The sequence below is a fragment of the Epinephelus lanceolatus genome, chromosome 21, assembly GCF_041903045.1.
Source record: "Epinephelus lanceolatus isolate andai-2023 chromosome 21, ASM4190304v1, whole genome shotgun sequence".
In the NCBI taxonomy this organism is placed as follows: Eukaryota; Metazoa; Chordata; class Actinopteri; order Perciformes; family Serranidae; genus Epinephelus; species Epinephelus lanceolatus.
Genome location: NC_135754.1, coordinates 31,172,619 through 31,187,456, shown reverse-complemented (window position 1 = coordinate 31,187,456; position 14,838 = coordinate 31,172,619). Strand labels below are relative to the sequence as shown.

The window sequence follows — 14,838 nt, the reverse complement described above, 5'->3', positions numbered from 1 at the left end:
CCTTGGACCTTACCTAGGACCACTTCCATTTCTTCAGGTTAAGAGCTAACCTGACGGAGAATTGGGACACCACTTCCCCTCATGTGAATGCGCAAAACCAAGGGGAAGGGCCAAGACAAGGGCTAAGGGGAAGAAATGGAATTAGTCCTGGGTCTGTAAGGGCTTAGGACTTGAGTCAACATCTCCTACACAGAAGTTGAACTCAGGTTTTGGCCAAGATTGCAAATATTTAGTTTCACCTTACCTCTCAGGGCTTCTGTACTTCCATCCAGTAGTAAAAGCAGAAGATGTAAAAGATGTCGCCTTCTAAGAAAAGACTGAAACATCTTTTTTTTAAACAGAACATGATGTAAAGATGACCCATTAAAGCCATGAAACGTCCACTCATGAGCCTTTGCTGGACTGAATGGTTCAACCTACCAGGCCTGAAGAGGTGACAGTATCTAGAGCTCCACAAAAGGACAGCAAAAATGGGAAAAAAAGATATTTAAATACTTTTTCCCCCTTATCTTGAGGTTTTCATTCCCTTAAAGAAACAGTTTATCCCACATATCAAAAATAGATATTCTTCCTCTTACCTGTAGTGCCATTTATCAGTCAAGATTGTTTTAGTGCGAGCTGAGTGTTGGAGATATCGGCTGTAGAGATGTCAGACTTCTCTCCAGTATAATGGAACTAGATGGCGCTCAGCTTGTGGTGCTCAAAGCACCAAACAAATACATTTGGAAAACTCAGCAGCAATGTCTCTTTGCAGAAATCATGACCTGGTTACTCAAGATAATCCACAGACCTTGTTGTGAGAAGTTTCATGTAGGAACTATTTTCTTTCTACTAAACTACACCTACCAACCATATCACCAAGCAGAAGGAAGTGTGCATCTACTGCTAGCTCACCTAGCACTGCTGAGCTAGCCAACATTACAGCTAGCTGAGAAGTAGGACACCATTAATGTTTACATCTCGCACTGTCATGAGCATGAGCCTCATAGGAACCTCATATCCTAGTATGTGCTTAAGCTCTTTACGTACCATTTCCCAAAATACAGTTGTTTTTTTCTGACATTTCCAAAAACCATGAGAGTGGTTTACATCAATCAGATTCTTCCATGAGAATTCCCTCCAGCTTCGCAAATTAGTGGTTGAATGGTGTATCTTCCACATATTATGCTAATCCTCGTCTAAAATTTCTACATTGAGTTCTTTTCCAGTCTGTTTTAAAACAATACTCAGATGCCTTTATGAGCGTTTTTTCTTTTGTGAAACTATCCTTTAAACCGAGAGATGGACTACACGTCGTACCTGCTTCGAGAAATCTTTGCTCAGGGACACAACGATGAAGAACGTGACTTTTAATTTTTTTTTTTATTAGTAGTGAAAGGCGGTAGACTACAGAAAACCATAAACCAAAAGGAACAATTTGACAAATTAAACACTCTTTAAAGTTATTTTAAAGTGGAAACAGACAACTTTTTTTAACTTCTTCCCCATCGCATTTCCAAGTGGTACTACTGTTGGCGCCGCTGTCATAGACAACCAGATAGCTTTCCATTTTCATCAGAGCCTAAAAACTACCAACACAAGACGCACTGCATGACTGTCCATCCTGGAAGAGCGATCCCTCCTCAGTTGCTCTTCCTGAGTTCCTGAGGTTTCTACCATTTTATTTTTTTTTAACCCATTAAAGTTTTTCCCCCCTTATCTGCTGTAAGGATCCAAAGGACAGAGGGATGTTGTAAGCTGTAAAGCCCTCTGAGGCAAATTGTGATTTGTGATATTGGGCTTTATAAATAAATGTGTGTAGAACTTGCATTGATACCCCTTGGTAACTGGGGATAGCTGCCGATAGCTACCGGATAAAACAAAAGCTCTATCTTTTCCTATTTTGGTTGCACAATGGTTGACGCACTTCTTTTGTGTAGTAAATTGAGCCTTAATTTTCCCAGGTGGCAAACAGAATTGCATAGTGAAAGCGAGACTTATAGGGAACCAGTCTAAACGCTGATGATGTCATTGTTCTACAGAGCTTTCATGTGCGGTCAACATTTACTTCATAACGACAAGTTAAAGCAAAAAAACTTGTCTGTTTCCACTTCCATGGCACCTAAAGAAGAAACACACACAGATTGCCACTGCAAATACAGAACCATCGACTGTATGAAAGACACTCGGTGTGTCAAAGACACTTTATCCATCGCTGTTCTCATTTCCTGCAAAAACAAACAACACGATGAGTCTGTGTTCTTTGAATCATCTTTAACAATCCAAGAAAAAACACAGAGGCCTAAATGTGGAGCAGAATGAATACAGAGCTGTGGGAGGAAGTCCCATGAGTGGGTTTACCTGGGCAGTGTGTCGCTGTAAGGATCACTACGAAAACAGGAGAGTAAAAATGAATTAGTCAAGACAAGTGAGTCATCAATTACAGTTACATAACTTATAAAAATAGAAGCAGGATGCTGGTGATGATAATAACAGTAGGTGTGTGAATGACTGTTAAGAGTCAGTGGGCGGGGTCCTTACTGCTGGGCCATGATGAGGGGGATGCTGGGGCTGTCGGACTGCAGCGGTGGAGCTCTGTCCCCGGTCCGGCTGTTGAACATGGGCAGCGTGGACAGCGGTGGAGGAGTGCTGCGGTTGCCAGCCATGTTCCTCAGCTCGTCGGTGTTCCCATGAATGGTGTGGTGGTGGTACAGCTGAATTCTGCAGGAAACAACACGTCACAGGGGATTAATACAAGAACACTGGTAACAGAGTCAATCAGAGAGCAGTGGACAAGTCAGTGTACTTACTGGTTTGTTCTCGCGTTCCTTTTTTCGCTATGGAAAAAAAAAAGAAAAATGTCTCGGTTTAACAGGATCAATCAATAACCAAAATGTGTTTTGAGTATTTACATAAAGGGTCAGTTCACCCACATAACAGAAATGTGTACCGTAAAACTTCAACTAGTAGCCCGGGCTATTATTTGCTTAAATTACTCAACTCAACAGGTCTATATTTGGGACAGGCCTTTAATTCCTTTCACGCAAAACTGTTGCTCAACAATTATCTGGAAATATGATTAAATTGTTTATTTAAACCAGTATAAACATTACTTATATAAAAATTAGACTTCGAATGACATGTGTGGTCACATTTTCTGAATTTATGACAGCTACAGAAGGTGGAAGTCACCACTTGAGCCGAGCTAACAATGTGTAGCATCTCCATATTGACAAAAATTAAACACAAATACCTGTATATGCGATTTAAACAGCTAACGGAAATTAGCTAACAATCTGGTTTTATACATTAAGTTAACTTCTATACAACAGAACTGCTTGGCGACCAGATCAGGCCTCTAATTGAGACAGGCTTTTATTTGTCAAAATGTGGAGCTACACCGGGCTAGTAAAAGAGACTGGGTGTTTAATAGAAGTTTTACGGTATATTACCTATTAGCTCCTGTGGACTCCATTGCATTGGTATTTCATAAACTATCACAAGGGTTAAGTGAGGAAAAATAGTGTATAATTTGGCAAACTGACCCTTTACCACAACGACACTGTAGATCAAATTTTAGTTTAGTAGATTTTAAATAGATGCTTACACTCCCTCCCGTCTGCCGAACATGATGTAGGCCAGCAGGATACACAGGATGATGGCGATGATCAAGGGCACGATCACTGTCACGATGTAGTCGGGTAAAAAGTCTCTGCTCGGGGGAGACTCAGGAGGGTCGAACTCGCCTCCTTCTGCCAGGATCCCAGAGCCCATCGTGGGAGGAGGTGGAGGTGGCGTCAGCTGTGTCAGATCAAACTGAAGAGAAACACAAACATAAACAAAATATCTTTTGGTTTTGGATTGTTGGTCAGACCAAACAACACTTTTATATGATTTTAACTTCTGCTCTGGGATATTGGAATAAGCATTTTTTTTAACAAAAAAAATCTTAAAAGATTGAGTCCCCCCCCTCCCATTCCTAGTAGTGGTATATCCCACACTCTTTCCAACGGCCGGGGCTACTTGGCAGCAGTAGCAGCGTGTGGCTGGACCCGGCTGCCCACATCGCGCATCGCAGGGTAAGATGTACACTCACACAGACACAGTTTAACTTACACAAGTTACAACACATCCCATTTACTGTTACAACAAGCCCCAGGCCTAGGCTGATAATATAAACTGTCTGCAACATTTCTCCTGCATTGTTCAAAAGCCTACTCAATTACAAGTGCTGCTAAGCTAAAAGCTAATGATTAAGCTCAGAGTTTAGTGATAGTCAGAGAGGACAGGAGAGAAAGAAGATGGAGAGGACAGAACAAGAGCAGTCAGTGTCGGAGCGGCTCGTAGCTAATGGGTACCTGTCTGTAGGCTCTCCACCTATCAGTGAGACAAACATGAAAGACGTGCAGTCTAACGGACGAGGAGCGGTCATTACACGCGACTATTACGCACGGTTGTGACGGAGCGTAGCTAATGGGTACCTGTCTGTAGGCTCTCCACCTGACAGTGAGAAATTGCGGTAAAAGATGCTGTATAAAAGACAGGCTACAACTTTTTTTCCTTGTCCCCCCCTGGAATTATTCTCTAAAATTTTACTGTTTATTGCCCCCCCCCCCAACAATGAAATGGGATTTTCGCCCCTGCCGTCAACACTGGCCCATTATCAAACAATGACCTGGCCCAGCATCGGCCTAAACCTGGTAGCCCATACGAAATGTTGGGTCACGTCCGGTTGCCCGACTCATTTAAGAATCGGGATGAATCACAACCCAGAATTGATCCAAATAAGCTGGCCCAGTTCTGGCTGCCAACACTGCCAGCACTGACTCATTATAAAAAAATGACCTGGTCCAGCATTGACCCAAACGTGGCATGCCATAGGAAATGTTGGGCCGTATCTGGTTACCAGATTATGGTGAGAGCAAATTAGGTGGCCAATTCTGGCCTCATCACTGGGGCAGCACAGAACTATAGTTTTTTTTTTTCTCTCTTTGACTTTTCTCTATTATTCGCTTTTCTTTTCTTGTAAAATACTGGAAAACTTTATATAAAATACATGAGAAATGTTATAAAAATATCCAAAATATTAAAATGTAACAAATCTTTATTTGCTGACTTTAAACATTTCCTGGGGTCACAGGTAGACACTGCCTCGTGTAAAGGGGTCAAAAGGAAAAAAGTTTGTAAAACAATCATCACTGAAATGTCAAAAAATAGCAAAAAATCAAAGTTGACATCTTTGAACTGCTTGTTTTTCTCTAATAAACTGTAAAAAAAAGTATTATATTTACAATTATGACAAAATGAAGACAATCAAAATGACAAATTATCAGCTTAAATGATTGATTATTAAAATAGATGGTAAAAAAAGGTGACATTTCCTTCTTAGATGGTCTAATGTGATGGGTTTTTAGGGGCCTTAAGAGGTGAAAGTATCTAGTATTTCACAAAAGACAAGCAAAAATATGAAAAAAGAAATTTAAACACTCTTGAAAAATCTCCTTAATCATTTTGTGACTGCCTCGAAAAATCAGAAATATTTCAATGTTCCAGCACTGACCCCACATCTCTCATGACTAAAGAGAATGACTTTTGCATAAACATAACTAACTGTAACTCCCTACACAAACAGTGCTCCTTCAGATTTATTATATAATTTCATACATAAATGACTCGTGTTTGTATTTCCAGGCCTCACCAGCTCCGTCTTGCACCAGGTGATACAGTTGCTGGGAATGCTGCAGAAGTTGCACCCTCCGGGGACCTTGACTTTGGCCCCAGTTTTGCACTGCCTCTCATGCTCCGGTGTTGTCGCACTCAGGAGACAATCTGAGAAATACTGCTCCGACCCCACCTTCACATACACACTGACACAAATCAGACTCTCGTGAACACAAAGTTACTTCAGAGCTAAAACTGACACCATTTCACGTCTCTCTGTTTACCCTTCAAAGTGTCCCGCAAGAGGGAGGGGGACCCTGCCGCCGCGGTCGAGGGCGTTGGTGATATTGACTATTTCCAGTGCCTCTGTGTCCCACAGCTTCTGTAAGTCCTGCTTTATCTCATCCTGAACAGAAGAGGGCAGCACCTTCTCAATCTCCCTCAGCTCGATGAAGAACTCAGCCTGATAGGGCAGCATCTCCTCTGTGAGTCACAGCAGTCATACATGTTAATATTTCTTCAGTCGTTACTGCACTCTTTAATTTCACTGTGATATGTCTTAAATCACCTGCAGTGATTTTGATGACGAGAATCTGTCGGGCTGCTTCATAGGTCCGCTTGTTGATGGCGTAAATCTGTCAGCAAAATGATGAGACTTTGTTACCATCACAGTTATCAGTTTTCATATTATTCACTGTGTATTTGAGATGGTCAGAGCAGCTTCTGCTGAGGAACACTTGAATTTCTCACCAATCTGCCTCGTCTACTCCTGCGTTAGTTATTCATTTCCTGCATTTCCCAGAGTGCACAGATGCAAGGAGCATGTTTTATTTACAGCAACAAAACCTTATTTATATATCATGTCAAGACAAGCTGAGAAAACCTGCTGATCTCAGTTTATGTCTGTTAACCATAAAACACTTTTAAAACTTTGAATTATTAATACTTTCAGGGATTTACAAGCATGCAGAAATATTTAGTGGAAGAGGCACAATGTACGTGTAAATTTCTGGTTTAATTTCTTACATTTTCTGCTCTATTTGTGTGTATAAAACATAAAACTATCATTTTAACAACTCAGAACTGTTTTGAGGGATTTTAACTCAAGATTGTACATTTTAAAGGTCCCTATATCATTTTCATGTGTTTTTAGTTTGCTTTATATTTCATAAACAGAAATATTGAGATGACTTAAAGTTGTTTGTACTGGACAAAAAAGGATGTCATGCATTTACGGTGAGAACAATTTAAATGTCCAGTGTGTAGGATTCAGTGACATCTAACAGTGAGGTAGCAAAAACTGAAACTTCTCTGACATAGCCGGTGCAAAAATGCGAAAGTGTGAAAATCTGAATGGCCCTATCTAGAGCCAGTGTTTCATTTGTTCATTCTGGACTACTAGAAACAAGATGGTGGATGTGCCCTGAGTGTAGATATAAATGGCTCATTCTAAGGTAACAACAAAGATTCTTTTTCAGGTGATGATGAACTAATGAAAACATAATTATAGATATTACAGTCCATTTCAGCCAGATACCCCAAATCCTACACACCGAGCAATAATGACTCGGGATCAGAACCCGATTTATGGCTCTGATTTATAGCTCTCGACCAGGGGTAGGCAGCCTGTGGCTCTGGAGCTCTAAAGCCTCTCTCCAGTGTCTCCCTGTGGCTTTGACAAAAACGGAATAACAGTTGTTTTTTTTTTTTTGTTTAATTTTAAAGAAATTCTGATATTCTCTAATTGTAAAAAAATGAAGTCTATATACTGAATAAAATAATGGTTTCACATTTTAACAACTAAAACTGGCGCCTCTTCCTCAAAATTCTGCCGAACCTCGACAGCAGTGGCTCGTCTTGAGTCTTCCTAGCTGGTCAGCTATGGATGCCAGATCCATAATAGTAAAAGTCTCTGAATAAAATAGAGAATGTAGAGGTGCGTGGACAGATTTGTTTGCTTTCACTGTCAGCTCTGCAACATTAAAGTACCAAATAATCATCAATCAAATATGTTTTGCTGCTCCACACAGATTCATTTTAAAATTATTTTGGTAAAAAATGGCTCTTTTGATAGTAAAGGTTGCCGACCTCTGAACGAGACCATAAAGCACCTTCTCAAATAGATTTTTAAAACTTTAACTTATTAATATTTGTAGTAATTTACAAGCATACATGGACATTTAATGTAACAGGGACAATGTACACATGAACATTTTCATTTTCAGACATTTTCATGTTGTATTTGTTTGTAAGAATAGTGAAACTAAATTTTTATCCACCTAGACGTATTCTGTAAGAATGTTTTGAGTGATTACGACAGAGATTTTGTAAATGCTTATAGGCACCTGGGTCATTTTTCATGTATATTTGGTTTGCTTTATACTTTATAAATCAAGCCTGTAGCCATGGAGCGAGCAATGGAATACCTTTCCTGTTATATTATATGATTTATCATAAGCAAGTGCAACTATACAGTATACTACATAAATATGCCATAAATGAAAGCTATTTCTGTCTGTATAACTTGTACCTACAGCACAACATAACTGACACTGACACTTTACAAAGGCTTTATATGGGCTGTCTGACAAATGTAATGTTATAAAGACATTAACGTTAGTTGAATACACCTTTGAGCGGTGGTCTGCTGGGGTACAGCAACACCACATGGGTGTACCAAAAGCAGAACTGCAGTACATGATATTACAAGAACGGTAGTGATAATAATGAATTTGTTAATATTATTTATGATTACATTTGCGAATGATCATTTTGGACAGTGATGTGTGGTTGCCTGTTTTAGAATAGCATTTTTTAAAATGTATATATGTTTTTTAAATCAGTATTATAGCATATTATGATATTGGGGGGGTGTGCCCTTGTAATGAATAGATAAAATGATAAGACTTGTAGCTGTTTGTGCTGGAAAAAAGGATACCATGTAGTATGTGGGGTAAGAACAATTTTAAAAAACTGAGAAAGTGTTGAACAAAGAAACAAATGCATAGAAAGCGAAAATTAATCACAGTCAACCTGGACTCCGAAGGCCTGTAATATGTAAATTTAAGCAGTGTTTTTGGAGTGTGATCTGTGGCTACATCCCAAAGTGTAACATGTTTTTCAGCTATAATATATTCTGTTTCGCTGAGATAAAAGTGCCACTTCAGAAATGTGTTATCTCTTCTTCTTCTTCAAAGACACCTTTCTTCCTCCTGGTTCAAAACGACGGCTCCGGAGAAAAACCCAAAGCTTTTGTCTCTGAGGGACTGACAGCAAAACCTGACATTTACCACCTGATGTGTCAGATAGCTGCACGTTTTTCACATTTGTCTCCCCTGGAATATTTTCTATGTTTGGCCCATTGTCTACAGGAACAGAAGAATCTAAGAGTATATGCAGCAAAATAAGGCCAGAAATGCCAAGCGCTGCATACTAACAGTTTTTAACCATGACCTCATACCTCAATTATACTTTTTCCTGGAGACACTGGCGTGCCGTAGAGGAAGCCATTATCGTAGGGGTGTCTTTGGGTGAAGCGCAGCCACTCTGGGAGGTCTGGGAAATTCTGGCGGTTGCACTTAAAAATCATGGGGTCATCGTACAAGCGGCCAGCTTTATAACATACAAAAATAACAGTCTGGGGTTAGACACATGCAATTAGAAAATCTATATCTTGTAATTTTGTTTAGTGATGACAAAAGAGTGCGTTAAAATGATTCATACCGTAGAGCTTTGACAACGGTTCAAAGTCATTCTGGAAAGTCTCCCTCAGCAGCTCATATGTAAATAACTTCCCCACAGGAATGGTCACTTTGATCTCTGCATTGGCCCCAAACAAACTGGCAGCACAAACTGTGTGGAAGTGTTAAAAAAACATCAAATGATGAACCTGAACTGGCAAACAGAACCTTAAATGTAACATTAACATATGACAACACACAACCCCTGATGTTGTAGTGAAGTCCTAAAATCCTTGACAGCTGAAGCAAAGACCAAATGTTCACACTAAATAACAACATACTAAAGAACAACAAGGATTCCAGTGTTGTTATTTTCCACTAAGTTAAATAATTTCAGGAATAAACTTGCCTGTTAAAAAGAAGACCCAGCTCCTGCAGCCTGCCATCTTGTTTTGGCCTGTGATTGACAGGGCCAAGCGGAGCGGGGCTTGGTCACAGTGAAAGACATGTCAGAGCTATTTTTGCCTCGCTCACCTCATAACATCCGGAGGGCAGTCTGTGAATGTGACTGGAGAGTAAATAAAGAGCTGTATTATTTCCTCTGATGATATTAAATCATAAAGTTAGTTGGGCAGGAATCCTCCATGCTTGAGGCAAATAAGCACTTAAGCACATAAAGTTGGGGTGGGCAGAAATCTGGAAAAGGCAAAGAAAAAAAAACCCAGCAGATTTGACAATACACCCTCCTCTTGCAGCTCTCCCCTTTCTGTCCTAAGCTCCTTCTACCGGATGACCGTGGACACATGCAGGCATTTCATACAGCAACCCAGTGTTTCCTGCACACTGATTCATTCATTAGCAGCTTATTCACTCATCGCCTCGTTACCCATCTCTCTTTGTCTTAGCTCATCAGACCACGAATGAGACAAGAATTAGCTAGCTAGCCACCCACCATCCCTCCTTCCCCCCGCTGTGGACTGCTTCGCCAGGAGCAAGGCGGGTAGCAGCTTGGGAGATGAACCTTCAATCAGTGGCTGTAGTGGCTGGAAACGCAGCACCAGGTTGCTAAAAACACTGATGGCACAAACAGTGCTGGAAAAGCAGCAACAGGCTGTTAAAAGACATCTATGTCTGGTAGCATAAACGGCATTGAAAACTCAGCGCCAAGTCACTAAAAAATACCCACATTTGCTCGCACAACTGCTGCTGAAAACACAGCAGTGGGTTGCTAAAAAAAACACCTACGTTTGATGGCACAAACAGTGCTGGAAACACAGTGACAGGTCGCTTAAAAACAGCCATGACTGGTGGCACAAACAGCGCTGGGAAAGCAGTGACACGTTGTTAAAAAACACCTATAATTGGTGGCACAAATGGCACTGGAAACACAGCCGTGGGTTGCTAAAAAACACCTACGTTGGATGGCACAAACAGCGCTGGGAAAGCAGTGACAGGTTGCTATAAAAACACCTACGTTTGGCGGCACACAGAGTGCTGGAAACACAGTGACAGGTCGCTTAAAAACAGCCATGACTGGTGGCACAAACAGTGCTGGGAAAGCAGTCAGGGGTTGCTAAAAAACATCTATATTTGGTGACAAAAATGGTACTGGAAACACAGCAGTGGGTTGCTAAAAAACACCTACGTTGGATGGCACAAACAGTGCTGGAAACACAGTGACAGGTCGCTTAAAAACAGCCATGACTGGTGGCACAAACAGCGCTGGGAAAGCAGTGACAGGTTGCTAAAAAACACCTATATTTGATGGGACAAACGGCACTGGAAATGCAGCAGTGGGTTGCTAAAAAACACCTACGGTTGGCGGCACATAGAGTGCTAGAAACACAGTGACAGGTCTCTTAAAAACAGCCATGTTTAGTGGCACAAACAGCACTGGGAAAGCAGTGACGGGTTGCTAAAAAACACCTATATTTGGTGGCAAAAACACAGCTGGAAACTCAGCACAAAGTCACTAAAAACACCTATGTTTGGTGGCACAAATGGCACTGGAAACAGTGACAGGTTGCTCAAAAACACCCAGGTTCGGTGGCACAAACAGCCCAAGAGATGCAGTGATAGATCGCTAAAAAAAAAAAACGTTTGGTGCCACAGATGCTGCTTGAAACTCAGCGCCAAGTCACTAAAAAACACCCACATTTGGTGGCACAAATGCTGTTGAGAAAACAGCAGTGGGTTGCTATAAAACACCTTAGTTTGGGAGCACAAACAGCACTGGAAACGTAGCAGTGGGCCACTAAAAAAAACACACATTTGGTGTCACAAACAGTGCTGGAAACTCAGTGACAGGTCGCTTGAAAAACACCTGTGTGTGGTGGCACAAACGGCATTAGAAACACAGCAGCGGGTCGCTAGAAACACCTAAGTTGGGTGTCACAAACAGTGCTGGAAACACAGTGACGTTTGGCGGCACAAATGGCACTGGAAAGGCAGCAATGACTCGCCAAAAACAATCACCGTCATTGTTTGTTAGTCTTGAGCAGTGGCCATCCACCTCTCCACTTCTTGATGACAAAGTCAGCTCATATGCTATGTCACACATTGATATGATATGAAAATGTAACGTATCTGTATTTGCAGAAACTTACAATGCCAACATTTTTTTCTGGAGACTGGGCTGAGAAACAAAGTTACCACAAAGTGTACTCAAGCACAGAGTAAACATTAGCAAGTTACAATGTAAGGTGTGATTTTACATATTGTGGAAATATTTTTACTCTTTATTTACTGAAAATAAATGACTGTTGTTGAGAGAAACTGTTTTTATTATTTATCAGTTTACTTTTTCATTCTCCGTCACTGACTCAAGGACATGCTCAGCACAGTTGCACAAATAACACACTTTCATACAAAAACTAGCTAGACGGCACTACTGCCTTTCTGAAAAGAGATGTACATCCTGTTCAGCACTAGAGTCTTTTCAGTCAATACTCCTCTTGTCATGTCCTCCAGACTAGACCTTCAGCTGCTGTGGGATAAAGTAGATAATATGATAAAGGGGAAAGTGGGGGACAGTTTTGAAAAATAAGTCTCTGGTGTTGTTCTTTCTCAGCTGCATGAATGTGTTGTGGCCTTGTAAATGCATCAGTCCCTGAACAAACATTTTGTAAAGAGAAATGCTGTGTCTACCCTCAGTGATAATGTTTAATGTATCTGTCGGCACAGATGCAGAATGCAGGAAGCAACAATGTGTCCTGCAAATAACGGATGTGTTACTGGCCGTGAAGGTTTGACGTGACTGAGGCTTTGCTGGGTCCTAATGCTCGTCACTCTCTGACAGCCACGTATTATTCCAGGTGTTCACAGACTTTAGGAGTACTGGAAAGTGTTCAACCGTGTTTCAAATATTTATGTCTATCTTTTTATGTGTGTGCAATATTAGGCTTGTGTAGGTGAGGAGGGGGCTGGGTGTTTGACATTATGCTTTTTGTCTGATGCACTGGGTGTCAAAACTCAAGTAACCCTTCATCAACACCTCCAGTTATGTTCCAACAGTGATCGTTTAATTTGGTTTGATATAATTTCATACAATTGAACTGTCAGTGTTAATGTTTGGTCATATTTGCATTACTACTAACCTTACCACTTGTAGTAGCAGAAGCTGAACATTTTAACCATGTCGCATGTCTAACTATTTTAACCATATGAATGACACACATTACTTTGACATGTTTTTACAATTTTTAGCTAACTAAATCAGCCATCTATCCAATAGTTTTAAATTTTTCATCACTTTTCCAATAGTTTCAACATTATTTAGGCTAACTAGCCTACTTTACCTGTTTATCCTTCATTATTTAGCTGTTTTAGCATTACCTTTAAGCTTTTTATTGTTTATCCATTCTACTCTGGCCAATTTCAACCATTATTCATTGTTTTTAGGTAGCTATCTATCCACAAATTTTAACTTTTATACAATTTATTAATATTTTTTTTAGCTGTTTCAACTATTTCCACTAGCTGGCTAACACTGTTACCTATTTCAGTTGCTTATCCATTACTGTTAGCTGTTCCAACCATTCCCACTACTTATAGGTGGCTAACACCAGTAGCAATTTCAACTGCTTATCCACTACTGTTTGAAGTTTTAACCATTTATCCACTAGTAATAGCTTGCTAACACTGTTAGCTATTTCAACTGCTTATCCATTACTGTTAGCTATATAGCTGGCTAACTCTGTTAGCTATTTCACCTGCTACCGTTAGCTGTTTCAACCATTTATCCACTACCTTTAACGTTACCATTTTCCCATTACTTTTATTTACTTCCAGTTGTTTTTACTGTCAGCTGTTTCAAGCATTTCCACTACTCATAGCTGGCTAACACTATTAGCTATTTCAACTGCTTATCCATTACTGCAAACTGTTTAAATCATTTCCACTCCTTACAGTTGGCTAACACTGTTAGCTGTTTCAACTGCTTATCCATTATGGCTAGCCGTTTTAACCATTTCCACTATGTATAACTGGCTAACACTGTTAGCTATTTCAACTGCTTATCCATTATGACTAGCCGTTTTAACCATTTCCACCATGTATAGGTGCTAACACTGTTAGCTATTTCAACTGCTTATCCATTAACAGTTACTGTTAGCTGTATAGCTGGCTAACTCTATTAGCTATATCAACTGCTACTGTTAGCTGTTTCAACCATTTATCCACTACCTTTACTCTTTTCACAATTTTCCCATTAATTTTAGCTACCTCCAATCATTTATCAACTACTTTTTTGCTTGTTCACCATTTATCCATTGGATCTACTTTTAGCCAACAGTTTCATGATCCGTAACATTTAGCTAGCTAACGTCATTTTAACTATGTGCCAGGTGGGCAACTCTACTGGAATGAATGTGTGCCGTCTTGGGGTCCAATCTAGTTATAATAATACATCTAGGCCTATGTATTTTAACCATTATCAATTTACATTAGCTTGGCTAAAGTAGCTAATGGTTTAGATTTTGCTGCTCACTTGCTTAATGTTTTCATCTGTCTTACATGTAATTACATCAATACGTGGATATATATTTTTAATCAAATCCTAATTATTATTTTGATATTGTGAATCTGTGTGTGTAGTTCTATGTCATCATGGCAGAATGTGGTCCTGGAGACACCTACTGGGAACTACCACAGAAATGATTTTGAATATTTTCCCAGGTGTTTATGTCTGTCTATCTGTCTGTGGGCAGATTTTTGTTACTGAAATTACGACGCAATCATCCAAGATACAGTCACGAAACTTTACAGATGTGTAGTTGAGATTAAAATGAAGGCCAGGTTCAAAGATGGGTGTGGTCCTTGCAAAGGGCAATAAGTAGAGGGGAAGGAAGTAGGGAAAGGGCCATTGGTCCCCCACTTTACGCCCCTGGCCAACATCACTTTGGTCGCTGATTCCTGTATGGCGGCTGGAGTGATCCCACCGCTAGATGATCTCTAGTTAAAGGTCGAGTGTGTAGGATTTAGGGGGATCTATTGGCAGACATTGAATATAATATGAGTA

The 14,838-nt window shown here is 40.3% G+C and overlaps 1 protein-coding gene across 1 annotated transcript; it reads right to left on the bottom strand.

Moving 5' to 3' along the window:
* Window positions 1–1,336: 1,336 nt before the first annotated feature.
* Window positions 1,337–9,887, bottom strand: sgca (sarcoglycan, alpha). The gene is made up of 11 exons (XM_033611536.2): window positions 9,730–9,887; window positions 9,364–9,492; window positions 9,101–9,252; window positions 6,209–6,275; window positions 5,925–6,123; window positions 5,678–5,846; window positions 3,587–3,795; window positions 2,790–2,816; window positions 2,521–2,700; window positions 2,341–2,367; window positions 1,337–2,207 (listed from the first exon to the last, which is right to left on the bottom strand). Exons 1-11 carry the CDS (start codon window positions 9,764–9,766, stop codon window positions 2,201–2,203), a joined length of 1,203 nt encoding a protein of 400 aa, XP_033467427.1. The 5' UTR covers window positions 9,767–9,887; the 3' UTR covers window positions 1,337–2,200.
* Window positions 9,888–14,838: the final 4,951 nt, after the last annotated feature.